General features: G+C 51.8%; 1 protein-coding gene across 1 annotated transcript; it reads right to left on the reverse strand.

Annotated features, from left to right (window-relative positions):
- Positions 1–121: 121 nt before the first annotated feature.
- Positions 122–27821, reverse strand: Cand2 (cullin associated and neddylation dissociated 2 (putative)). The gene is made up of 15 exons (XM_087904405.1): positions 27714–27821; positions 22119–22262; positions 21326–21480; positions 20229–20352; positions 17748–18013; positions 16014–16119; positions 15713–15855; positions 13673–13965; positions 12041–12182; positions 10250–11752; positions 7576–7671; positions 5267–5436; positions 3597–3761; positions 2399–2506; positions 122–981 (listed from the first exon to the last, which is right to left on the reverse strand). Exons 1-15 carry the CDS (start codon positions 27779–27781, stop codon positions 754–756), a joined length of 3711 nt encoding a protein of 1236 aa, XP_087760531.1. The 5' UTR covers positions 27782–27821; the 3' UTR covers positions 122–753.
- Between the last annotated feature and the right edge of the window lie 162 nt (positions 27822–27983).

The raw sequence follows: 27983 nt of genomic DNA on the forward strand, positions 1-27983 counted from the left end.
GCATACCTGAGGCAGGCAGTTCTGTGAGTTGGATGCCAGCCTGGTCTACAAAGTGAGTTCCAGGATGACTAGGGCTGTTGCACAGGGAACCCCTCCCCCCCCCAAAAAATAACGTGAGGACTTCACATCTGTTCTTTATTAACTCAGATAACAAAACTGGCCTCAGCCCGTAGTGGCACAGACCTTTAATCCCAGGCAGAAGCTGGCGGATCTCTAGGCCAGCCTGATTACAGAGATGCTGCCCTGGGGGGTGGGGTTAGGGGTGGTTCTGGCTTGTCAGGCTCGAATTTTCAATACTAGTGACTACACACCCAGGAGGAACACAAACTGTTACACACCTTGGTTGGTGAGGTTAGAGGTGCTTCAAACAGCGGGCCCAAGCCTGTGTAGTGATCACGCCATCTTCCCTGAAAACAATTCTTACTAGACTAGAAATGAGGCATTCTGAGGTTCTCGGGCCCAGACCCAGAGCTTGCCTAGCTCTACACAGCCCTATCCTTGGCCAGGGTGCTAATTTCTGACATTTGGAGTCCAAAATGAAGTAGGACACCAACCCCTACAGTCGGATGCTGGCTTCTGACCTGGTGAGGGGTGCAGTGTAAAGGTGGTGGAGCATCACCCCAGCGTGAATGACTGTCCTGAGTTAGTGGGCCCAGCTCTGGCACTGGGCCCTAGAAGGCACTGAGGCTGGCAGGGAAGGACAGGAGAGGCCAAGGCCCATGGGGTGGGAGGGGAGGTTGGTGGTGGGGAAGGCTAGCTGAGGTCCATAGAATCCATGCTGGGGCTGGAGGCTGAGTCTTTCTGGATGCTCTCGAAGAGGGTAGTGAGCTCTGGGTTGGATCGGATCTGGGCAGAGAAGTCGGCCATACTGGGGCTCTTCCGGACCTCGGGGTTGGTCATCAGCGCAGCCACTGCTCGCATTGCTGAGCGCTTCAGCTCATCCTGCTTTTCCAGTTCCTGCTTCACAGAACCAGCCTTGACCTGCAGAGGGAGATAGTGTTCCTACTGAGCCATGCTACCCATTGGAAACATACAGGTTTCAGGTTCATGAAGGCCTGATTGCAATCTGATTGACAGCAGATTTCATCTCTCTCTGCTAATGTGTTACATGAAAAATCACAACTTTGGGGCTGGATATGTGGCTCCGTTGACAGAGTGCTTCGCCTGGCATGCACAAAGCCCTGGGTTTGATGAAAAAGGGACCTGACCCAGCACCACATAAATCTGGTTAGTGGTACACAGCGGGTCATCCCAACACTGGGGGGCAGAGGCAGGAGGAACAAGTCAGGTCATCTTTGACTCTATGTTGAGCTCAAGGGCTGGGCTACAGGAGTGTCTGTGTCTTGTCTCCCCTCCTTGTCTCTTGTCCTCCTTTCTCCTCTCTTCGCCTTCACCTTCCCCACCCACACAAAAAAAATGAAAAAATAACGGGCCTGGTGGCACAGGCCTGTAGTTCCAGCTACATGGAAGGCAAGAGCGGAGGAAGGAATCGCTTTGAGGTCTACGTAGGGATCATAGTTTTTTGTTGTTGTTTGTTTTTTGTTTTTTAAGGAAAACAAAACCACTATTCTTGAGTTTCTCCTTAAAACTGAAATTCTTGGCCCTCTTTCTAGCTAAATCTTATCCTTTCAAAACTCAATGGGTGGGGTTAGGGAGATGGTTCAGTTGGCAGAGTAGTTGCTGTACAAGGTAGAGGACCTGAGTCCAGATCCCACATAAGAGCTGACGCAAGCAGATCCCTGCAGCTCATGGGCACCCAGCAGCTCAGCAAGAGACCCTGCCTCAAAAAACAAAAACAGAATGCTGGGTGTGGTAGCACACACCTTTAATCCAGCACTTGAGAGGCAGAGGAAGGTGGATCTCTTGAATTTTAGGCCTTGGTCTACACGGTTCCAGGACAGCCAGGGTTACAAAGTGAAACCATATGGAAAAAAATTGTGGCAAGATCAAGGAAGACAACTGAAGTCAACCTCTGACCTCTAATCACACACACACAAGTTCTTGGGACCCTGAGTGTGCCAGGCTGTTACCAACATTACAACTTTTCATGATACCTGCACCCCAGATTCCCCTCAAGACCGAGACACTCCCTATAAGGAATGGCTCTGCCCTCGAGCAGCCAGCCAATCGAATCAATGGATCACTCACAGGAGTCAGGCCCAGCTCCCCAGCTGGGATCATGTGCAGCATTGTACGCTGGGTCCCTCTCACAACCAGCACCCAGAAGGTTTTAACGAAGGACTCTCTGAGCCTGTGAAGCTGTCTAGCCCTTGGTAACAGGAGAACATTCTAGGGCAGCAGGGGTGATGGAAGCAGCTAGCACACCACTTTAGTACAGTGAGTAGTGACTAGACCTGCCAGGCATTCCAGGGCCCAGACAGGGTAGGGCAAGGCATACCTTGGCAGTACAGGTGGCTCTGAGTGGCTCGATGAGCCGGTCCACCCTCTGCAGGACTGGTGCAGGACAGAGGGTGGCCAGCCGGGCCAGCATGATGAAGGTCAGCATCTGCCCAAGGAAGCAGAAGGAACTCTTAGTGAGAGAGGCTCCAGACCCAAGAGAAGAGCAGGCTTGCACCCCACGAACTCACAACCAAGTCCTTCCAGGGCCCTGCCCAAGACTCCCACTCTTTGGGTCTTAGTTAGAAGATGTAAATGGTGATGCTGAATCTTGCAGTCACTCTTAGCTGTGTGAGGATGGCTGATAACAAAATGCATAGGGATGTGCTGCATTTAGGTACGGCTTGAGTGTGTATCACAAAATCCCATGTGCTGGAAGCTCGATCCCCAGCACAGCAATGCTGAGAGGAGTTCAGCAGTGGCTAGGTTACTGGAGATGGTACTGTTGGAAGGCGTTAATTTAGGTCTCAGAGGACTTGGGTTCTCACGAAAGTGAATGATAAAACGAGCATCCTCATGCCCGACTCTGCCACGTGACCACCTGTGCAGTGGCCTGCCCTGTGACATCACCAGAGTCAAGCGGATCCAATACCAGGCTCTGAGCCTCCTTTTCTTAAGAAGACCCAGTCACAGCTTATTTCTTCTTGATAGTAACAGAGAACAGTCGGCTGGGGTGGTGCACACCTCTGATCCCAGAACTCCAGAGGCAGAGGCAGGCCGGTCTATGTGAGTCCGAGGCCAACCTGATCTACAGAGCGAGTTTCAGGACAGCCAGGGCTACACAGTGAAATCCTCTCTTAGAAAACAACAACAACAAAAACCCTACAAAAAACAAACTAAGTAATAAAAACCAGAAAACAGACGAGTCCGATGGAAATCTGGGAGTTTACCTAGCGTTAAGGATTGTTTTCAAAAGGGACAACCATTTTCCATGCAAACTCCCTTCATTTGTAAATGTTGGTAACATTTGAAATAATACAAAGCAAAAATGGCACAAGCCATTTCAATACGAGCAGATCTGGATCTAGTGTACCCAGAGTGCACCCTGAGAAACATCTAAAGCCTGGTTCCTTGTTTTGACAGAAAGTGGCACAGCTGCTCTCATGGGGTGCCAGCAGGAGGGACAAACTGGCCGGGGCCTAATGCTGCCTGGCTCCCTTGCTCTGAGCTGGGCCTGCATCTAGAAGGGCACAACTTACTCGGATGTCATAGTGGTCCTTCAGCCCATCCTCCACGTGGTTCAGGAACTCGCAGATGTCCAGCTGGCCCAGGCAGCTGTCCAGCAGCGAGTACATGCACTCGAAGGCTGCCTTCCTCACGTCCAACCCATCATCCACCGTATGCTTAAAGGGCCCCATCTCCACCTGTAGCAAGGAAGGACACAGAGGTTTTGGGGGTGCAAAGCTCCTTTCCTAATTTCTGCAACTGACCCCACCTGCTCAGCATTGGCGTCTTGGCCCCAAGTCATGACTCATGCTATCGAGCTTCAGGAATCAGCTCAGCTTGTTGCATCCTTTCTTCCAAAGGTCATACCCCTGAGCAGGCAGGGTCAGGTCCTGTGGAGTGTGCATGTGTGTGTAGGACCTCAAGTACACTGAGCACATGTTCTACAACTGAGCTGCAACTTTTGCCTGACAGATGACATCTTACTTGAGTCCTAAGGATGTTTTAGGAAAGTCTGGGGATAAGGCTTGCCTAGCACACAAAGACCCAGGTTTGATCCCCAGCACTGAGGATGGCACACGTCTGGAACTCAGCACTCAGGAGCTGGAAGCAGGAGGAGGAGTGCGGGGTCATTCTCCACCTAGGCTGCATGAGATTCTGTCTCCAGAACAAGGTGAAAACCTTAGGAAGAAGATGCTGTTAACAATCCCACTCACCAGACACGGAAACTAGGTTCAGAGAGGTAAATGACATCCTCAAAGACATACAGCTGGTGAATGCAGAACCAGACTCAAAGAACCAAGTCCTCTGAAGTTTTAACCATGAGATCTGGCTTCTAACAGTAAAGTTTCTGCCTCAAACCCCAACTGAAATGCCCTTCTTTTAGAAACTTTCTCCAACCCCTCTCGAGAGCACTGCTTCCTCCTCAGCCCTCCACAGTGTGCTATGGGATGACTTGGCTGTCAGTCACCTCAACTCCCTACCCCTTTAGCTCTCTCCACCAGTCTGGCCCTCCTAGCCCCCTCTCTACTGGAGGCCAAGCTGAGCACCACGGTGGCAGAAACCAAGTACAGTGTCTGAGACCTGGAACTTGAGACTCTGGTGGATTGATAACAGTTGCTGACATTACAACCCAATAATCTTACATGTTTGACATCTGAGGTTCAGGAGCCTGAGTTTGGTTAGATTGTGGATTTCAGAATGTTTGCTCATTCAAAGAGACATCCTGGAGAAGGGACCTAAGTCTAAACACAGAATCCATTTATGTCTACTAAGTCCCTCTTCATATGCATGAAGACAGTTTCAGATAATATTTATAGAGTTCCTACATTTTAATTAGAACCTGTCACAGGATGTCACAGGTGGCAGCACATTTAGGACTAGGATGCTCACGCTGAACATGCCCCACTAAGCACCAGAGCTGCCCCGAGTGCTTAGGGCACATTCCTGTGGTACAAGCATGGTGATTGTCCTCACTCAGCTCCAGAGGAAACTGAAGCTTAGGGTGAAGCTCAGGGGAGCACTGGGTAGCCCTGTCTGGGTCTCAGCTGGGGAGTGGAGAGGCATGACATGACTGGGGTCATGTGACCCTGATGCCTGTGTGGGCTTCATTCTAACTCAGTGAGCCTTGACAGCGAGGCACAGGAGACTCAAGGGACAGCAAACAAGGGGCTAGGGCATGCCAGGTGCCCACATTGCGCTGTACCTCTCGGATGAGGTCCCGGCGGATCTTAGTCTCCTGGTAGAGGAGAGGTAGGATGTCATCCAAGAGGTCCCGGACCAGTGATGGTTTATTGTGCACAGCTGAGTTGAAGAAGGTGAGTGTGGCCCGGCGCACGTTCAGGTCTGGGTCCTGTAGACTTTCCATGAACTCTGCTGCAGAGGGACAAAGAAGGACGTAGAAGCAGGACATAAAGCCACCTCCGTGCTATACCTGGTGACCCAGGCACTGTGAGTTGTGCAGGCTGAAGGGCAGACACGTCCTGGACATTGACCTAAACCAGACACACAGCCACCCTCACAGGACACATAAGAACAAGTGACTTCCTCTTAGCAGGATTTTTAGAAATGAGACAGCAGCAGCTTCAGAGCACAGGGCTGAGGCTGGCACAGAAGGACGGTTTGTTTTGAGACAGGTCCTCACTGGATAGCTCCAGTTCCATCATCTTCCTGCCTTAGCCTCTGAGTGCAGAATGACAAGTGAGCGCCACCTAGAGGACGGAGTCTGAAGTGCTAAACTCACGTGGCTACAGGAGATTACCTGGATTCCATGATTCCTCTGACTAGGTCTTTTGGAGAGGTTTAATTTGGGAATTTGGACTATGCTTTATTTATATGGAATAGTATGGATAGCATGGATGGAACCCAGGACCCTGGCACATGCTGAGCACACGTGCTGCCACTGAGCTGCATCCTCATCCAAAAAAATAGAATACAGAAACGTGACAGTCTCCACTGCAGCCACGTGACCCGAAAGAAAACCAGCCATGTGCGCAGGCATGCTGCTGTCATGGGACCCCTGATGTACCCCCCTGGGAGGAACCGCTGTCTTCTAGCAGAGCAGGACTCAATACTGGAACCTGGGGCCCTTCTCATGGTGCTGTGTCGGCTCCCAGGGTTCCGGCTTCTGTGAGAACACAGCCTAGGAATCTGACAAGTCTGAACCCTCTCTTGGAACTCAGTTTCCTCATTTGTAAGATGGAACCAATGTCCTTCACAAGACTGGAGCTATGAGATTTAATTGCTGAGTTTTTTACATCTCATGGTATCCAACTCAGGAAACTCAAAAACTGAGGCTCAAACAAGCGAAGGGTGGTGGCACATGCCTGTAATCCTAGCACCTGGGAGAAAAGGATCAGGAGTTCACGGTTATCCTAAGCTAGATAGTGAGTCTGAGTCCAACAAGGGCTATTCAGATTCAGCCTCTAAAACAAACCAGCCTTGGGGCTAGAGAGATGGGTCAGAGGTTAAGAGCACGTGCTGCTCTTTCAGAGGACCTGAGTTTGGTTCCCAGCACCCACATGGCAGCTCACAATCATTCATAACTTTAGTTCCAAGGGATCCAGTGCCCTCTTCTGATTTCCACAGGCACCAGGCACACACATGGTGCACATATATGTACAAGTGAAACACTACACATAAAACAAATCAATCTTACACACACACACAAACCAACTAATAAAAATCAAATCAAAACAAACCATAATAAGGCAAAACAGAGACACCACTGGTGGCCCCTGGACATGCAACCACAGCAGCTCACCAAGGCTGGGAATCTGCCTGTGGTCACCCAGGTCAGGCCATGGGATGACAGAGACAAGGATACATTCTCTACTCAAGAGTGGTCATGCCACTGGCCCTCTGGTCTGCCACAGCACCCTGGCATGTGAGTTGGCACCCCATTTTATAGTTGAGATTGAAACGGCCTGCCCACATCAGTCATTATTCACAGCCAGGGCTGGAGAATTCATCTCCCTCTACATTCCGTGGGGCTGCCTACTGGGTGAAGGGGGCTGGGATTCTGCTGTGGCCCCCAGAGAAGGTGTAAGCACTGGGCTTTGAAGGCAAGAAATCTGGTCCTGCAGGAGGTTCCAAGGGTGGGTCTGACCTACCCCACCAAGGATCCTCCAGCATTGGCACCTTCAGACTTGGTCACATGGGGGCTCACCAGCTCAGACTCATGTTTTATCCTCAGAGCCATGGAGAGGGCATTTCCCACCCCAGTAAGCTGTTTCCAAGGAAACCTTTCTCAGAAACTTCTCATAGCCACTTGACAGATGCAGAAGCAAGGTTTGTCAGGAAGAAGGGGCGTGCGAGGATGACCAGAGCCTGCTGGTGGTAAAGGGATCCAAAGGCAGATCTCCTCACTCAAGAGTCTGCCCCTGATGCTCATCACAGAGAGAGCTGCTTTTGGGTGTCTGACACCCCTGGCTAATTTGAAAGACATCCTACCAAGCTCCAGACCCTGGGAGTGGGGACTAGCTACAGCCGAGACAGGAAATGTGGGACACATACCAATGTAGCTCTTCAGGAGGGGGTCGATGGAGTGTGGCTGGTCTGAAATGAGGAACTTGACTGCAGTGATGACCGTGCTCCGGGTGTATGGCTGACCTGCAAGAGAGGTGACAGTGTGAGGTGGGGGACACCTGTAGGCCTGTGGTAGTGAAACACAGTACACCCTCTCCCTATCTGAGAAATACCCTCCTCCTAGGAAGTCCGTGTGATTATTCCCTGTGGCAGCCTTGAACCCACCCAGTTCTTCCTCCTGCAGCTAGGACATTAAGTGGCTGGATCTGGACACCACCCTGCAGGTGCAAACGGAACACTAGGACCTGGGAAAGTCCTGTCTCTGGACGAGACTACACTGCATTTTTCCAACACCCTCTCCAAACTCACATAATGACAGAATGTTAATTAAAATAACAAAGCCAGTGTGGTACTGCTGACCTGCCATATGAGGACCCAGGAATATCTCCAGGAGTTCAAGGTCAGCCTTGGCTACAAAGTCAGTCCCTGACTCAAAAACAAACAGAATTATGAAGAAGGACTTTTGGTCTGTGTTTCACACAGGAAAGATGGTCTCAGAGAGGCCAGGCTCACATTTAAGGCCTCAGGGCAGAGGCCAGGGGAGCTTTAGGCAGGCTGGAGGCCAATGGGATTCCCATAGAACACAAGTCTCCGAAGCATGACGTCATGAAGGACTCATTTTATTTCACTCTTGTTGCTGAGTAAAGCAGCTGGAGAAATGAAGGGTTCACATAGATCCCTAAGGATGGAAGGTAATGCCCGGCCAGGACATGGCTCACATACCAGCGTGGTCCCCAGCTGTGAACTGGTTATGCGATCTTTGGGACTGGGGCCCAGTTGGTAGAAGCAGGTTGCTGATGGTAAGCCTTGATGGTTACACTGCCTTTGAAACCAGCCTGTTTCCTGATCCACCAAGATGTTAACGAGCCACTCTGCAAGCTCCTCCGCCATGACTCCTCACACCATGCCCTCCCATCCATGGCTGACTATCCCCTCCTAACGGTGGTCCTCTCTGAAGCCGCCCTCCATCAGGTATTTTCTCACAGCCGCGAGAAGGGTAACTCCTATGACGCATGTCCACAGCAGGGGTCATATAAAATGACATCATATGGTTTTATTTTGACAATGATGTTTTTAAAGACAGGGTCTCTCGATGCAGCCCTGGAACTGAGTATGTAGGCCAGGCTGATCTAGATTTCACAGAGATCCTGTCTCTGCCTCCTGAGTGACAGGAACAAGGTGTACACTACTATTTCACTCTATTTACTTAGCATTTGTGTGAGATGCTAGGAACGGAACCCAGGGTCTCGTGCATCATCACAGGCAAACACTCTACCACCTAGTGACAGCCACAGCCTCAGCCCCTTATTTCTTTCCTTTTCTTGAGTAAAAGTCTCACTAAATTGCACAGGAAGGCCTTCAACTTCCATAAGCAGGTAAACCTTGAAGTCACAATCCCGTCCCAGCCTCCCAAGTAGCTAGGACACATTCCTAGTTATGGAGTTATGTATTTATAATCTCATATGCCTATGCCATCATGAAACTTTAGATTATATATTCACCCCCTTAGTATCTTCAGAGGACAGGATCCAGGATCTCCTTGGATACTAAGTCCAAGCCCCTTCCACAAAACTGCATGGTGTCTACACAAAACCTAGGCACACCCTCCCATGTACTGCCAATCTTTTCTATATTGTTTACATGAAACATATCAATAGTAGTCAATCTATAATGTTTAGAAAAAGGGGCTTGCAAGTTGGCTTTTGCTATAAAGGCACTTGTTACCAAGCCTGATGACCTGAGTTCAGTCCTTGGGGTCTACATGACAGAAGGAGAACTGACTCCCGTCAGGTGTCCTGTGACTCTATATGCATGCCACAGCAACACATGAGTGCATACATACACACTAATGTGTTTTTTTTTGTTTTTTGAGACAGGGTTTCTCTGTCTGTGTAGCTTTGAATCCTGTCCTGGAATGAGCTCACAAAGACCAGGCTGGCCTTGAACTCACAGAGATCCACCTGCCTCTACCTCCTGGGATTAAAGGCGTGCACCACCACTGCCTGGCCAATGTCGTTTTTTTAAAAAAATAAGAACAAGAAAAGTTTGCACATATTCAGTACAGATGCATTATTTTCCCGGAACAGTTTTGATCCATGTGAGTTGAATCTATGGTGCAGACCCCTTGGATGAGAGATTTGTTTGAGGTAAGGGCACTCAAAAACTCTTGGGCTGGAGACGTGGCTCAGCAGTTAAAAGCACTGGCCATTCTTGCAGAAGGCCTGAGTTTGTTTCCGAGCACCCATGTGGCAGCTCACAGCCGTCTATAATCCCTGTTTCATGACATCTGATGCTTTTTTCTGGCTTCTGAGGGCATTGCATGTATATGCACACACATATATGCAGGCAAAATACCCATCCATGCACGTGAAATAAAACAAATAAATCTTGAAGAAAGACAAAACAAAAGACCTTGACCCTCTTTCCCAGAGACCATGCAGAAGGAAGCCTGTACCTCTGAGAAGCATGTTTCTATCTGGCTTCTTTTCCTGGATTAACAGACACGTGACTCTCATCTCCTGTGATTTGCATAAGTTGTGTAGATGCTTGCAGATCGAGTGCCCACCTCGTGATGGGCTAACTTGGGCCCTTGCGCCCTTACCTGCAGCAAGCTGTTTCCGGAACCGAGGCAGGAGAAAGGGAGGGTTCACAAGCACTAGCTTCCCAATGCACTCAGCTACCACACACCGAGTGCCTTCCTCAGGGCTCTCACAGCGCTGGAAGAGCAGGGCCCAGACATCCTCAACATAGGGCTTCAGGTTGTCAGGTTGGGTGGCCCCCAGGGCCTCCCTGAGTGCATGCAGCAGCAGGTACTGTCGCCGGGGCTCAGCCTCAATCTGTGCCAGCAGGAAGGGCAGGAAGTCAGGCAGGTTGCCAGCACCCACACGGCCCAGGGCATAAGCAGCTGCAGCCCTCACGTCCTCACTGGGAGACCCCAAGGCTTCCAGAAGCACGGTCTTCAGCTCTCTCTGGGGGCCCGGCCCAGCCACTTGGCCCACCTCAGCCAGTGACAGGAATGCCAAGACTTTGACCCCTGTGCTTGAGTGGGGCGACTTGGCATCGCTGACCAGGCGGCTGGCAGTGCCTGCTGCCTCCTGGGGACAGGCGGCTGAGAGGGCAGCCACACACCGGGCCAGTGAGTGGAACACCTGCTTGTGCAGGCCAGGCCCTCCGTCCTCAGCCTGGTTGTAAACAGGGGCAGTGAGCAGGCTGATGAGCTCAGAGTACTCCACACATGGGGGGCGGGTTCCCACCAGCGCCTGCAGGAAGCCTTCTGTGGCTGCCAGTACCCCAGCAGGCAGCAAGGGTGAGTGCAGCAACTGCATCAGCTCCTCCAGAACAGGTCCACTGACTTCCACCAGAGAGGAGGGCTGGGCCTGGGTCACAGTGGCGAGGAAGTCGACAGCCAGCTGGGCCACGTGCATATCGTTCTCGCTGACCAGAGCCGGCAGCTCAGCCAGCACAGCCCGAACAGCAGGTGGAGGCAGGCCGAGGCCCTGACTCTGAGCCAGGGCATCCAGGGCGGCCAGTGTGGCCAGCCGCAGTGCCCGCTGATTCTTGCGCAGAAACGAAGCCAAGATAGGCAGTGCTTCGGCCAGGATGGGCTGCAGGTCAAGTTGCAATGGGGACACAGCCACCAATGTCAGCGCCTTGACAGCAGGCAATCGCGTGATCTCATTCCGGAGGCGGTCCAAGAGAAGCAGAAGCGTGGGCTCTAGGTCATCCCCAAGTCGGTCACCAAGGTGACCCACAAGGTGGCCTACACAAGAGATGGCCCGCTCCTTCACCTCCTGGTCGAGGTCAGTAGCACGCAGTCGTGCCAGGGTAGCCGTGGACATCTCTCCCACATATGGCTCGGGGTCCAGCATACGAGGCCTATCTAGTGGCCACAGGGTCCGCACCAGCTCCTGCAGCACCAGCAGGGCCTCAGCAGCCACCTTGTAGAAAGGGTCAGCCACGCAGGCCATCACAGGTGGTAGGAGGGTAGGCAGATGTGGGTGGAAGGCCTCTGCGGGCTCTGTGCCCAGAAGCCCCTGCAGGAAGGCCAGGGCATCCATCCGAACGGTGGAGGAGTTAGAGTGGTCGGCCAGTGAAAAGACGATGCCTGTGGATGGGAGCGGAGGTTAGGGGCCCTTCAGTGTGGTTCAGTCTGGGGATGTAGTGACCAAGGAAGAGGCCACCAGAGCTGAGGGAAACAAGGCCAGGATTCACTTGAAGCCACAAAGAAGGCTTGGAAGCAGCCTTTCGAGGGGAACCTCTGTGGGCTATCATTGCACAGAGCTCTGCCCGGAAATAATGCCTGGGCTCTCAGGGATTGAGGGCTCAAAATAGGGTAGGGATCTGTGTTCTAGAAGAGACCCAAGAGTAGAGAGCCAGCTGTAGCCCGGCGTACCTGATACCAATGCGGGCATGTGATCTGCCAGGCTGCCAGGGAGGACACCTGCCAGCTCGGTGAGGAGGTTGAAGCAGCCCTGGCGGGTCCGAACATTCCGATCTTTAAGTTGTCGCTGCAGGGCCTTCATCACCAGGGGCACCTGCGGGCAGGTGGAGAGCTCAGGAGCCAGCCAGGAGGCCTCCCCAAGGAGGACACCAACATAGTCAGGATACCCAGTGTCCACCAGTCTCTACTAGTCACCTGATTCAGACTCTGCAAACAGAGTGATGGCTGCCTCCCTCTTGCAGATGCAGACAAAGAACTGGCTCGAGGTGAACCAGAAACCTGGCTGTCACCTTTGTCTCTACAGAGCAGAGGCCTAGCTGTCTTCAGCATATGGCCCCTTCTTTTCTTTACCTACACTCCCCATGTATTCCTGAATCCAGCGGCACTGGTGCTACCCTGATCTGTATCTCTGATCTAGCTTGCACATTCTCTGCTTCCCTAGGAGCTCAACCTAGGAATCTGCTACAGTCTGGATAAAGTTTGTGTCCCATGAGGACTTACGTGTTGGAAGCTTGGTCCCCAGTATGGTGGTGATACTAGGAAGAGGAGGGCCCTTTAAAAGGTGGCAGTGTCAGGAAGTCACTAAAAAGGATGAACTAGTTCTACTGGACAGAACTAGTCCATTATATTATAAAAAAGCCTATATTATAAAATGAGGGTTTAGTCTCATCGTTCTGGCTTCCTGTCTTACCACGGATGTCTTCTATTTGGATAGTCATGTCATCCACAAAGCTGTCACACAGTCAGGGCAATCCACACCGGGGCAGGGACCATGCTTTTTTGGACTCTCCAAACCTGAGTTAAATAAGCCTCTTTTCTTAGTAGGAACCCAGCCTCTGGCATATTTATTATTCTAACAGAAAATTCACTACTTAAAGCCAATGAGGACTTCAAGCACAAATGTACAGAGATGCAGATGTCCCCTCCTCCTCACTGTCCCCTATCCCAGGAGGCCAAGAGATCAACTGATACCTGTCTATCTCAGACACAAGCAATCTATCATTGGTGAGGTCCGATAGTTCAATCTAAAACCCATTTCTCAGGCTGCAAGGTCAGCCAATCACTCTGCTTCAATGCTTCCAACTCTTGTCACCTGGACATGGTTCCCAGCCATGACTCTTGTCCTGTCATAATCCATTTCCCACCCAGCAGCCAGAAGAACTTGTTTTGTTTTTTGAAACAGGATTTCTCTGTATAACAGCCCTAGATGTCCTGGAACTCATCTGTAGACCAGGCTGGCCTCGAACTCACAGAGATCTGCCTGCCTCTGCCTCCCTAGTAGTGGGATTAAAGATGTGCACCACCACCACCAGGCTCAGAATTTTTTCAAGTAAAGCAAACTCTGCCACCCCCTTCCTGTAGCTGCGTACTCCTGGAATGAAATGAAGCCCTTCTCACTCCCGGAAGCCATACTCATGTTGTTTCCCGTGTGTCCCAAGCCTGCACCACACAGGCCAAGGATGAGGCAGGGTTCCATCTAAACACCCAGACTGGTTAGAGAGGTACCCATGCTACATCCCTCAGCCAGTGAAGAGATGGTGGGGAGAGGAAGGGAAGGAAAGAGTAGGTAAGGACACAGCCCACCTGCGCTCGCAGCATATTGAGGTTGCTTCCAGTTTGGGTGGGCTCCTCAACAGCCTCTAGCCATCCCTTTGGGGGCCGCGTGTGTCGCAGCAACACGATGTAGGCCCCGAAGATGTCTGCCTTGACGTTCTCCTCCCGTTCCTTGAAGCGGCGGATGAGCGCTGGCGCCAGCGTGCAGTGGAAGTCGGGCAAGAGGTCAGGACGAGAGCTGATCAGGGCTGCCATGCACTTGGCGGCTGCTCGGCGCACCTTCCAGCTCATGTCGTCATCATCGCTGTACTCGTCCTCGCTCTCTGGGGCAGGAGTGACACAGACAGCCATGTGGCAGCTCAGGAGATCGTGGAAGCCCTACCCGGGGCTTTACCTTCTGATCACTATTCACAGCCTACTGGGAATGCCACCACCCTTTGTGAACTTCTGTGGTGTGCCCAGGATGGCACCACGCTTTTCCATCACAATCTCTCCTGTGGGGCAAGGATCATCCGCAGAGAACAGAACTAGGACCTAGAGACAAGAAGTGGCTTGACCCAATGTACAGACGTCTACACTTCAGCCACAGTCCTTCCTGCCTCCAGCTCCTTGTCTGACGACTTCAAGGAAGAAACGTGCTGATAGGCTGGCATAGGCCTGTAAGCTCAGCACTTGAGAGATAGGGTGGGAGGAGCGTGAGTTCAAGCCCAGCCTAGAACACTTAGTGAGACTCTGCCCTCCCCCACAAAAAAAAAAAAAAAAAAAAGAATGACATGGACTCAAAGTCTGCAATGGAGACAAGGAAGAGCTTTCTGGGGTTCAGGCCCATCCTCTGGCTTCAGGTCTGGCCATTTCCAAAGAGAAACGGTGGCCTCCCTGTGACCTTGGTGCTAACCCAGTCCCTGTCAATCAAAGGCCCCCCCCATCTCAAAGGTGTTCAAGGGAGACAAACACCAAAGAAAGAATGGGTATGTGTGACCTTCTGTTCTACAGGCCTGAGAGTCACCAGGTCACAACACCACTAGGACCAAGGAGCTAACGACCCATTTTACAGATGCCAAGACCAAGACTCAGAGAGGGGGAGAGGTCTCAAGAAACATAGTTAGGAAACTGCTAATCTCACTGGGCAGAATGGAAGGGTCAGAGGTACGAGGAGCACCCCTTTATCCTGAATCTGAGACTACATGTTCCCACTGTACCTCTCTGCTGACAACTAAGACTCCACAGCAAAGAAATCCAGACAAACAGTGGGCCGTGCCCTCTGGCCAGCTCAGCAGACACCTCCTTTAATGGACCCCGTGCCACCCCTCAAGAAATATCCCAAGCCTCTATTACCGGCAAGAAAATGCCTCAGCTCCTGGCTTAGCATTCAAGGCTCCAACATGCCTGTCTGATTTCGTTTTAAGATCCTGTGAGGCCCAAAGTCACTAGTCTCCATTTTTACCCTGTCTTTAGGAAATCTGAGTGATGGACAGGACCGTAGGCCCAGAGGGAAGAGGGCACTGAGCCACCTCCTAGACTTGTCCCCTCCAAGTGCCCATCATCCTACCTCTGGCTTTGGCACTGGGCTAAAAGCATCATTGTGAAAACCATTCATATAAATGGTAGCTTAGAGGTGGAGCGTCTGTCAGAGCTAGCCCACGTTCCGGCTAGGTCACTTGGTGTTTCCTCAGCTTCCCTGTCGGAAATATGAGGATGATCACCCCTAGGTTTCCAGGGTCACTATGAGGAATATGAGGTAAGGGCTTAAAACACCAGGAAGCAATGATTAGCAATGGTACCTATGGGAGCCTGGATACCAGCATCTGAGGGTAGTCACGCACACTTCCCATCCCACTCCCGGCTTTAAGTCACGTCTTAAATACTTATTACACCTGATACACTACAAATGTCCTGATGCCAGTCACTACATCACTGTCTACGTGGTGAATACAGGCAAATGTCTTTCCCAAGAATTTTTCATCCTGGTTGTTTAGCCAGAAAAGAGCAGCATTCGGCCAGGCAGGCCTGATCAGGTCCCTGCTTTGGCTGCCGTGCCCTGCTCTCCCTCACACCAGGCTGTCCACCTACCTGGCTCACTGAATTCACTGTCGTCGGTCTCCATCTGCTCTTCATCATCATCACTGTCATGGTTGTAGTTGGGGTCATGCTTCATGTACCGGAGGCAGAGGTTGGTCACATTGGGTACATGAGGGTCCATCTCCTTGGGGCACCTGAGGGACAAGGAGAGGAGGCCTCACTGGAATCCAGCGTGACAGAGCAAAAACAAGTGCCAAGAGCTGACTGTTCTGAGGCTGGCATCCTGTCCCCCAGCCCTATGAAACCCCCATGCAGCTCCCACGCTGCTTTCTTGTGTGGCTGCTGCACTTACCTCCTTAGGAAGGCCTCGAAGGCCTGGAGGCAGGACTCTCTCAGTTCATCATCATCCAGGTTGCAGAACTCCTCCACCAAGGGCACCAGGCAAGCCAGGTGGGCCCCTGTAGAGCCAAAAGGGTCACTGAAGTAGCCACACCTTCCCTCAGTCACCAGCCCACAGCCTCAGCCCAACTCCTCCCTTGCAGGGCAAATTCAACTTGGAGGCTTCTGAGGCAAGCTGACTGGGTCTGTGAGCCACTTGGAAGACTTCCTGACCCAGGCTACCGACCATCACTGTGTGGAAACCAATGAACAATGATGCAGGCAGAGCTCAGCTCCAGTCCCTGCGGAGATCAGGCACACAGGAAGTAGTATGTGTGGTTGAGTCACTGTCACGGCTGTGCCTCATTCCTACACTAGAGTGTGAGCTGCAGACGGGAGAACAAGAGGGACCAAGGCTTTAGAGCAGTGGTTCTCACCCTTCCTAATGCTTCGGCCCTTTAATATGGTCAGTTCCTCCTGTGGTGACCCCCAGTCACAAAATTATTTTTATTGCTACTTCATAATTAAAATTTTGCTACTATTATGAATCGTAATGTAAATATCTGTTTTCCAGTAGTCTTGACACACATGTTAAGAACCACTGCTTTGCCAGGCGATGGTGGTGCATGCCTTTAATCCCAGAACTTGGGAGGCAGAGGCAGATGGAGCTCTGTGAGTTGTGAGTTCAAAGCCAGCCTGGTCTACAGAGTGAGTTATAGGACAGGATCCAAAGCTATACAATGAAACCCTATCTTGAAAAACAAAAACAAAACAAAAAAATCCCCAGCAAAACAAAACAACAACAACAACAAAAAAACCAACACTGCTTTCAAGGCTATACTAGCTCTCTTCCAGCCATAACCTTCCCACAGTACAAGAAGGAACATGCTAAGCTAGAGACCCCTAAATATCCATTTTAAATTTATTTTATTATTTATGCGTATGCACACATATGTTGCCTTGAGAAACCAAAAGAGGGCGTCAGATGCCTTGGAGCTGTAATTCTAGGCATTTGTTGGCAACCTGATACCAGTGTTGGAATCTGAACTCCTGTTCTCATGACTGAGCGGCAAACACACTTAACTGCTGAGCCATCTCTCCAGCTCTTTAGACACTCCTTCATAGACTTTTTTGGGGTTCATGGGACCTCGATTTCCTGCCAAACCAAACATGGGCCCTAGTCTAGGCCTCTTCAGCCTATTTCCCAGAACAGTGCTCCTGAGGGAAGCCAAGGAGTAGCTGCTGCTGGAACCCTCCTGGTGAGAGCCAGGAGTCAGGAGGCGCTGACTGATGTTCTACTCACGCTGTCTTTCCAATGAAGCCCGAGGTGGCTGCCTGAGGCAGAGACAGGGATGGAAATGGTGGGAATGCTGAGTGCTTTGACGGGGATGTGGGCTCACAAGTGTGTGCTGGCGTACACTTTAAACAGTGTGGCTAACTCTAGATCTATTATTCTCAATAAAAGCTTAAAGACTTCAAATCTGGTTCACAGGCTGAGGTGTGCCTGTCAAAGCAGAAGGCTCAAACACATTCTATATAAGGGTTTGCTATCAAGACTTGCAAGGACTAACCCTGGCCTCCACAGAAGTCACTTCCAGAAGACCACACAGAGGCATAAGACCCGAAAAAGGAAAGCCAGTTTGTGTTTCTTCTAGGGCTCTGTCCCCACCCACCAAGCCCTCTCAGAATTTTAGCCCCGCCCCCTCACCCAAGCGATGGCCAGCCTGGCGGCCCACGCTGCCCAAACACTGGATCAGTGTACGAATGGCTGCCGGGCTGGCGGGCGCGCGTGGGCCCGGCAGCCGGTCCACTAGGTGGTCAGCGAGCTCCACGAAGAGGTCGGTGCTGCAGGAGGCTGCCAGGTGACCGAGTGCCCCGACGGCGCGCTTGCGAACGGCCAGGCGCGGGCTGCTCAGCTGGGGCAGTAGGCAGTGCAGCAGGCTGGCATGGAAGGTGCCCAGTGGGGCACCTAGCCTGGGGACAGGATGGAGGAAATGTCGGGTCAGGCGCCATAAGCAACAACTTGGGTCTGACCCCCCATCCTCTCTGTACCTCCTTCTTATGATAGTCAAAGACCCTGGGAAAGTGACAAGGTACCCCTCCAAACATGAGGAGTGACTTAGCGGCTTACTACAGGAAAGAAAGGAAGCCACAGAGAATGCCTTGCGAAGGCTCCTCAGTCAACAGTACAAATCCAAGACCTGAGTCCAGGTGTCCAATCTCTCATCTTAGGGAAGAGTGTCGTGGGCAGGGGGTTCCAGTGAGGATGCTCAAAATTCTTGGTGGTCTGAGGTTTGCCTCAATACCTATCCCGGAAGGTCTCTCCTTACTGCAATGGAGTGGTATAAAATCTAACAGACTTTTGATCACTCTTCTGCTTAATCCCGCTATGGCTCCCCAGTGTCCTCTGGATAAACTGAGCTCTGAACTCAAGGAAAGAGGTAATCCTCAGATAGTTTCTCCACAGGCAGAACCTGGCTCTGCATGGCCCCAGTTCGTTCTCCACAGTCAAACCAGCTCTGGGCGAGTTCAGTCCCCGCAATGCCCTGCTCTGCTGCCCTCCATAACCTCACTGTCCTGTGTCTAGCCCAGATTGATCACTCTGCTGCAGTCTTTACCTATTGACTCATCTACTGAGTGGCAGGGTCTATGCTGGAAGCCGGGCCATAAGGACAGACTCTGGACCAATGGAGCTCACAATTGAGGGGTGCCTTCCAAGTGCCATAAACTCGACATGCTCAATGGAACCCATCACCTCCTACTGCACCCACCTGCTCCTGGAGCACCCCCACCCCAATCCTCTATCTCCTGGCTTCTAAAACCTATCCTCTACTGCAGATCCTGTGGGGGTCTTCTTCCAGACAACCCATAGAAACCAAGCCAGGCCTAGGGGCACAGGCCTACAATCTCACCTACTAAGAAGGCTGAGGCAGACGTGTTACAGGTTTAAGGTCAGTATAGCCTACAGAGTGAGTTCAAGGCCTGCCTGAGCAACTGAGAGATGGAGTCTCAAAAACAAAAAAATTATGGATCTCAGCGGTAGAGTTCTTCCCCAGCATGGGTAAAGCCCTGGATTCAATCCCACCACAAATATAAAAACAAAGACACTCCTCTCCAGCCTGCCTGTCCAGATGACAGAAGGAAAGAGCGAAGGAATACGGAGGTGTGTCTTTGGGGTTCCTACCCAGCTCCCCAGTCTCTCGCTGTATATCAGCTTCCACAATCAGCTCACCATGCAGGAGCCCTGGGCCCAAGTCTGCTAGAACCCAAAGCAAAGACTGCTTAGGTCATGATCACAAGCAGCTGATACCGCGTAAGGCCCCAGGCTAACTTCTATAGGATGGACACATATTAATCAATAAGCCCCTCTTCCAGACTCCCTGAAGGTCGCTCACTCCTTCCTCCAAATCCAAGACCCCCTCCCAACCCCTGGATCAGAGACAGCCAGATGACAAGCACCAACTATGGACTATTGTCACCCACATGACGTGGAAACTCTCAACTCTGACAACTTTAACGGACCCCTCTGCCACATGAGTCTGAACTCCAAAGCAGAGCCCACCATGCTGTCTTTCCACACCATAAAAACCTCTTCTAATATTATTTTTTGCTTTGTTTTTTGAAATAGAATTTCTCTGTGTAACAGCCCAGGCTGTCCTAGAACTCTCTTTGTAGACCAGGCTGGCCTTGAACTCACAGAGCTGTCTTCTGCCTCTGCCCCTTGAGTGAGAAGACTAGAGGCATGTACCACCACGCCCAATCCTTCTACTCTTTAATCAAAAGGACAATCTACATTAGTGTTCCCTTGAGCCCCAAACCCAAAACTTTCACAATCCTCTCATGCCTCTGCCCTCTGTGGTGCCCTTAGATCTGCTGAGGACCCTAAAGCCTTGGCCCTCCAGAAGCTGAGCTTGGACCCTGCATTTGACCTGACCACTCTCCTATATATTCAGTTGGCCACTTGCCTGTAAATTCCTTCCCAGGAGCAACGCAGGCCTACCACTAGACTAATACCCGGTTTTCCGTACCCCCAGAGCAAATGTGTAAGTTATGGGAGGTTTACTGACTGTGTGACCTTGGAGCTAATGACCTCCCAAGGCCCATTCTGTAATGTGACATTATCGCCTGCAGTTCACTCATATCAGTCCTGCCTGTCCCCTCTTTTCTTGCTCAAAGTGGCCTGGCTCACCTGCTCAGCATGTCGGAGAGGATGTCCAGGGCTTCCAGCTGCACAGCCACATCCTCCTGCTGGGCGATCGCACTGGTGAGCTGGCCTGTGATCTTGCGGCACACGTTGATGGCCAGCCCTGAGCCTGTGCAGGGCACAAGTGGGCAGGGTAAAGGCCGTGGGCTTGGATGGCAGCCCCCAACTCTAGCCTGCTTGTGCTCTGGTTGTGTTTCTGAGCCCGCATCCTCCAGAAGTTAGTGGTACAGGAAAGCCTGGGCTTCAGTGGTCCATGGTTGACCCAAGTCTTAACGAACACCTGCAGGAATCAGCTGGAGGAGCCGACAAACTGATGGCTGAATGGCTGGGCGGCTCCCACTCTTCTACCAGGGAGGGGGACAAGTTAAGCACTTCTTTTCCCAGTCCCTTTCAGCTAGCAGTGGCCAGTGGCCCAGTTCTGGCCAGTGGGATAGACTGGACTGGAAATGTGTTTTCTCTTACAAAGGAGAGAACATGGACGAAGAGTGTGACCCTGTGAGTCTGAGCTGCAGAACAACGGCTGCAAGAATGGGAGTGGCCTGGCCTAGCACATACAAGTCCCTGCAATGACCTCCAGCACTGCCACCAGGAAAAAGGAGGAAGAGGAGAGGAAGGAGGAGGAGAGAGCAGCAGCATCCTTCCAGAGACCAGGGCAAGTCTTTAAGCTGCCATGAGTGTATGCTCTTCACTTGCGGCTGGAAGCATTCCTAACAAACAGGCAGCCATAAATTTCAATTGATCTGGGTCTGAATTCTTTACCATGGAGGGATGCCACTGAGGAATGCCACAAAGGTCCTTTGACTTCTCCGAGCCTTCCCTCTTGCTTTTTTATTTTGAAACAAGGTCTCACTATAGCCCTGGCTGTCCTGGAACTGTGTACATCAGGCTGACCTGAAACTCCTACTGAACCACGGCCTCTGCCTCCAGAGTGATGGGATTAAAGGGTAAGCACTTGGTGAAGAGAAGCAGAGGCATGCGGAAGGCACACGGTGAACCCGGGTGTGGGCTTCCCAGAGGAGAATCTCCTGGCCCCAGTATTTGAAACACAGCTGGGTTGAGTAACAGCACCAAGGCCTGGGTACCTGTGGCGGCTGGAGGCAGCTCTGAGAGGATGGTCTTCAGGCCAATGCCAGCGATGTCTCGGAGCTGCTCCTTGTCTGACCGCATGTTGGCACAGAGGGTGTCCACAATGGTCTCCACTTGGTACTCCTTCACTTTGCCCACCAAGGGACCCAGGCTGAGGCAGAGGGAGAAAGGGAGAAGGGCCCAGAAGCCCAAGCATGTCTTAAGCCAGGCTGCCTGCTTTGGTCCTCTCAAGCTTGTGGGGACACATGTGACGAGGACCTCAGCTCGGCAGAAGACCTGCTAAGAAAGCGGTGAATCCCAAGCCCATGATTCACATCTCACCCTCTGGCTCCATAGCGCCCCAAAGCAAGGGTCTGCATACCTGAGCTGGTGTCACATCCCCTAGGGGATTACTACACACAGACTACTGCTGGCCGGCCACCCCAGAAGGTCTAGGTGGGGCCTTCCAGTGCATGTCTAACTGCTTTTCACTTGCTGATGCCGATCATCCATCTGAGACCTACAGCCTCATTTCTTAAAGTCTGGTAGCAGATTGTCACCTGGGGACCTGCCAGAGCTACAGAAACCCTATGCAGGCTTTCTTCCCCATCTCACCTCCTCTTCCCTACTTCCCTTCCTGTTTCCCGGAACCTCCCATGTAACTTAGACTTGGAACTCTTGGCGCAGGGTCTACCTCCGAGGAATGCCAGCTAGCGTCCAACCCTATTGTTGTCCCCAAACTGCCCGATGATTCTCACAGGCTGCATCCTGGGGCAGCGGCCCTCCCACAGGCTCCCCCACTCCACTCACCACTTGACAGCCAGATTCTGCACCTCGCCGCTCCTGTCCTCCAGGAGGCGCAGCAGCGCTCTGACCACCTTGCGCTCGCTGTCCTCGTCCAGCTGGATGGAGTCTTTCTGTAGCTCTGACATCAGGTCGCTGGTGGCCATGAACCTGGTGAGGGGCACGGGAGAAAGGAGGCTGTGGAGCAGCTTCCAGGCCCTGACAGACGGGTATACTAGAGTCCCCCAGAAGTGAAGCTCAGTGCATCGGTTCAAAGCCTTGTGGGTAATCAGGGCTGTAGGCAGAGCTGAACCACCTCAGTGAGACCAAGTGCCACAGGACAGGCAGTGAGACCAAGTGCCACAGGACAGGAGACTAAAGTAAGGACTGGCTTAATGCTCATGGCCTGGGTGTGGGGGAGGGGAGGCTCCTGCCACTGCCACTGCCAAAATCGGAACTTGGGCATCACCTGCCTTCTCTCAGCTTTTGTTTACCTGTTTAAAAAATGGGGATGTGGGGGCTGGAAGTGGTTCAGTGTTTAGACACATTTGCTGAGCCGGGCGGTGGTGGTGTACGCCTTTAAGCTAAGTGCTTGAGAGGCAGGCGGATCTCCAGGTTTGAGGCCAACCTGGTCTACATAGTGAATTCCAGGACAGCCAGCTGTACACAGAGAAACCCTGTGTAGAAAAACAAACAAACAAACAAAAAAGGGAAATAGACTTGGACTCTGATTATAGGGTTATGGGGTCCGTGATACACACCCAGTAAATGGCGTATGCCATTCACGTCTCACAGTAACAGGTGGCTCATGAGTACCTGAGTATGAGACAGACGATTTCATGTAGTCAGGTGTTGGAAAAGAAGCACCTCTAGATACACAGATGAATCCTGTTCAGACACCCTGCCCTTAGCAAGCATCTGAACGTGAGCCCCTCATCGGCTTATCACAGCAAGCCACACCCCAGCCTCTCAGCCCATGGGGGGAGGCTCTGGTCTAAGGACGTATATTTCCAAGTTCCTAGTGACGTTCAGGGTCACAAACCTGCTTTTTTGTTTTTTGTTTGTTTGTTTGTTTGTTTGAGACAAGCTTCACAGGGTAACCCTGTCTGGCCTGGAACTCACTCTGTAAACCAGGTTAGACTCACACTCACAAAAATCCTCCTGCCTCTGCCTCCAAGTGCTAAAATTAAAGTCATAGGCCACTATGCCTGGATAGTCGTGAATGCCTTAAAAGCCACGTGGATGGGCAACTGGCATATTTTGCTATTCTGGAGACCAGAGCAACAGCTGACAAATATTCCTAGCCACAGGGCCAGAGTCCAGGACTTCACCCATACCAAGCGTCCTTAAACTTTCTAAAAAAGGCTTGCTGCTCTGTCCTCCCACTGGCTTGCAATGGGAGTTCAATTCAGAAAGCAACAAAGAATGGGGCTGAAGGGACCTCACGGGACATCATTCCTGCTAAAATAAAGACTGCAGAGCAGAGGACTCAACTGGCTACCCTCAGCTGTGTCCAGGTTGCAGCCATGTTTCCCCAGGCCAAATTACTCATCACCATCTGAACACCAATAAAACGACTTCTAATTCCTAGAAACAAGATCTCAATACGACTGGGTCTCTACCCAATGCAGTAACCGCAGATGACAAGTCTCTTTCTCCAGTGCAGCCATTCCCACAGGCCGCCATGCTTGCTGGCTCCTGCGGGCTCCCTGATCTAAAAAAGAGTGCAGAGAAAGCCTATTCCTGTCCCAGCCTCGTGCAGTAAAATCTGTCGCCACTGGAATGGGGCCCCAGCCCAGATCTGCTGTGTGATCTCACGGCAACCCACAGAGCCTGGAGGGACCCTGACCATGCCCATTTCTTAATTTTGACAGCTGGATCAGCCTGAAGCTGCTGAGAAGGCAGTAAGCTGAGCTGAAGGAAAGGAGGGATTGTTGCTGTCCCATCCACCACCCAGGCACTTTAAGGTAAAGGATGCTTGCCTTTGGGCTTTTCTGGATTTCTACTACATGGGGTTAGGGTTTATATTGCTGTGATAAAGACCATGACCAAGGCAACTTGGGGAGAAAAGAGTTTCAGCTTACACAGTCCATCCTTGAAGAAAGTCAAGGCAGGAACCCGAAAACAGGAGCTGAGACAGAGGCCATGGAGGAATGCTGCTTACTGGCTTGCAGCCCATGGCTCTTTTAGCCTACTTTCTTACACACCAGGACCACCTGCCCAGGGTGGGCATCACTCACAATGGTCTAGGCCCTCGTCCATCAATCACTAAGAAAATCGACCACAGTCACATCTTCAGGCCAATTCTTTTCTCTTTCTTTTTTTCCTTCCTTCCTTTTTTGTTTTTTAAGACAGGGTTTCCCTGTGTAACAGCTCTGATTGTCCTGGAACTAGCTCTTGTAGACCAGGCTGGCCTTGAACTCACTGACATCAGCCAGCCCCTGCCTCCCAAATGCTGGGATTAAAGGCATATGCCGCCATCACCTGGCTACAAGCCAATCTTATGTAGGTATTTCCTCTTCTCAGATAACTTTAGGTTGTGTCAACCTGACAGAAACCTGACTAGCACACTCGTGCATCAACAGCTTAATTTAAATGTTTCTGTCTCGGGGACGACACTGATCACTGCCATGTGCACACATCTAAGCAGTATGGCTTCCCTAGAGAGGTCACTTCAGGACTTTGCACCCCTCCATCACAGCACTTCTCTTCTGTGCAGCAATGAACGTGTGAGAGCACTTCATAGACCATGACTAACACACACACAACACACAAACACACATACAACCCCCCTATCAACACACCATGCACATACACACAGACATATAATTTCACACACACACACATACAATTCCCCCACAAGCACACACAACACACACACACACACAGACATACAATTCCCCCACAAGCACACACAACACACACACACACACACGCACACACACACACAGAGACATACAATCCCCCACAAGCACACACCTGTGCACACATATACACGTATGTGTGTATATACATGCTTGGCACCCAGCAGGTTCACCTTCGGCACTATAAGCTCAGCAAAGAACGGGCTTGACAAGGGAGCAGGAGAAAGGCAGGAGGAAGTTAGTGCTCAACAGCCCTTAGAGCCAAACAGCCTTGTGGAAACCTGAATCCAGAAATCAACATTCACAAATAAGCCTCAGCATTTCAGACACCTGAGTTCTGCAGACACCACTTGCAGAGGAAATGCCATGGTGCTGGGATAGTGGTGAAAATAATTTGACAAGCCAGAGCTCCAAAACGGAGTGGGGCTTTAAGTAAACATTCTTGTCTTGTCTCTATCAGTGGGGTAAGTTTTGGCCAGCTGCCTCCTTAACGCCGAGTCTCAGTTTTTCCATGAATAAAATGGAAATCTTTGCCCCTCTCCCACAGCATCCTTGAGGGTTTTACTAGGTCAACCTGAGACAAGTAGGCTCAGAGAGGTTATAGCGCAACAGAGAACATCAGCATGAGATGGTCTCCTGCCTCCTCCAACAGTAATGTCTGCAATGGTCTGTCCTATACCTTTAAGAGACAAGCCCCACCCACTCCATCCCCTGTCCACCAAGACAAGGGTATCTTCCTTCCAGCCTGAGCTTCTTTTCCGTCTCTCTCCAGAAGAGGTAGCTTCTCTTCTCCTCTCCCCCATTCTCTCTCTCTCTCTCTCTCTCTGCCGCTCTCTGCTCTTCCCCCTTCTCCCCTTCCCCCCTTTCCTTTTCCCCTCTGTAACCCACTACAGAAATACCTACTTTCTCTGCATGGTGTGCCTATCCATCTCTGCCTCTCACCCGCTGCCCCTCTGACCTGCCGCTGCGCCCCTCAGGGAACTACACCATTTTATTGTTACCATTACAATGTCACCACGCAGAGATTCAGAAATCCCTGTCAGATCTCTCAAGCCCCTGGTTTTCCCTGTCAGAGTCTGAGCCCAACAAATCTGGGAACCAAGGCTTCCTGCCCCTTGTCTGGAACCCCAGACAGTCACTCCCCTTTGGGAACCATAAGCCATGGTCTCCTGTCATCCGAGAGGCTGCACCTTTGGGACACTGGACCACATGGTGCCTGGACAGCTGGCCAGGGGACTCAGCCTCCTGGCATTCAGACTTTTAAAAATAGACACTATTCTCATATGCTCAGGGTGGTTTTAAGTGTCCTCGAGGCCTCTGGCAGGGACAGGCTTAAAGGGCTTCTCTGGCCCTGGCTGAAAGAGCCATCTTCCCGATTCAGAGGTCCAGGGGACGGTCTCTCAGCTCTGACAGGACAGGTGACTTTGGGTAAACCAAAATCCCCTCTAGGCCTCTGAAGAACAGGAAAGGCCTGGGACTAAAGAACACTTCACTAGGACCTACCCCGTCCTCCTGCACAGGCATCACCAGGAGACCAAAGGTGACATGGCAGAAACACAGAGAGAGGTGCCTGGGCCTATATGGAGTGCAGGGGCATCCTGGTGACAACCCAGTGGGAGCCAGCAGTGAAGATCAGATACTTAGTGGGGGGGGGGGGGAGCAAGAGCCTGTGCAGAATCACTTACCTGCTACCTAAACCACACACAGTAGCTAAGGCTCAGAGGGGGTGGAGAATTTGCCCATCACTTACAGAGCCAAAAAGTTATGGCTGCGAAGACCTGAAGCCAGAGCTAAGGATTCAAAGCCCTATTACCACCATGGGGCTTGGAGTTGCAGAGATTTTGAGGAAAGGATTTACAGGACACAGAAGGGGTCAGACCACACAAGCAGGCTTCAGGCCTCTTCAGGCTGGATTCAGGACATCATTAAGATCTCCCCCACTGCTTGGTCCTACCTTGGCATTGTACCCAGGCCCTTCGTGCCCTAAATCTGTTTCTCTATTTGTAACACTGACAGAAGACTCAATGGGTGCAGTGTCTGGTCAACTTGAAGGTACAGAACTAGCTATAGGATCAACCCCTTTTTGTCTCTGAGTTTCAGTTCCTCCTTCAAGACTAGGGCTGCCCAGATGTTCCCATCCTTGGTGGCTCTGTTTCTGGATATTTGGAGAGAAGGACAGAAGAAAGAAATTCAGGGAGAGACATGGCCCTTACTCCCACCTTTGTTTCCTGCCTCTAAACCATGCTTAACCAAACATTTCAGGAGAGGAGGGGAATAAGGAGGATGGGATGTAAGGGGTCAGAAAGAAGAGGGAGGGGATGAAGGGGGAAAGATGAAGTAAAGGGAAGTTAGGGTTAGTAGACCCGGCAGGGGTACAGGCGGGGTGGGGGTGGGGGGAGAGATGGCGTAACCCAGAGACCCAGGCAGAAGTGCGGGTATCAGAAAGAGATAGCCCTAGGATAGAGGTGGTGCAGGGAAGGGACCTGTTTGAATGCGGGTCAAAGAAAGTCTGTACTGAGATACCAAGAAGAGGCCGATGGGAGACTTCACTGGAGGGCCTGGGGGGCGCCTAGTGTGGGGGGATCTGAGGGCCCAGCACAGCAAAGGCGGGAAGAGGTTGGGGGCGGGGCTGTTGAAGCAGGGCAGCAGGCCCAGGCAGGCCCAGGAGGTACCCGCGGGGGTCTGCCGGGGAGTGGGAGGGGGGACCAGAACAGGCTGAGGTCCCTGGAAAGAAGCCCCGGGCCGCCGCAGGGCGCACCTGAAGTCCTTGTCGCTGGAGGTCATCTTCTCCAGCAGGTTGGAGATGTGGAAAGCAGCGGTACTCATGCTGGCTGCGCCGCGGGCTGCGGGCGGGAGCGAATATGGCGGCGCGACCTCCCCTCCCCCCAGCCACGCCCCCTCCCCCTTCGGCCACGCCTGTTCGGTCACCCTCACCCCCTCCTGTCCCGGGAAGGGCTGGACTGCAGGACCTGGCTGGCCCCTTCTTCTGGGAAGCTCTGCTCAGCATGGGTCTTGCATACTCCAGAGA

The sequence above is a fragment of the Myodes glareolus genome, chromosome 3, assembly GCF_982192425.1.
Source record: "Myodes glareolus chromosome 3, mMyoGla1.1, whole genome shotgun sequence".
Taxonomy (NCBI): Eukaryota; Metazoa; Chordata; class Mammalia; order Rodentia; family Cricetidae; genus Myodes; species Myodes glareolus.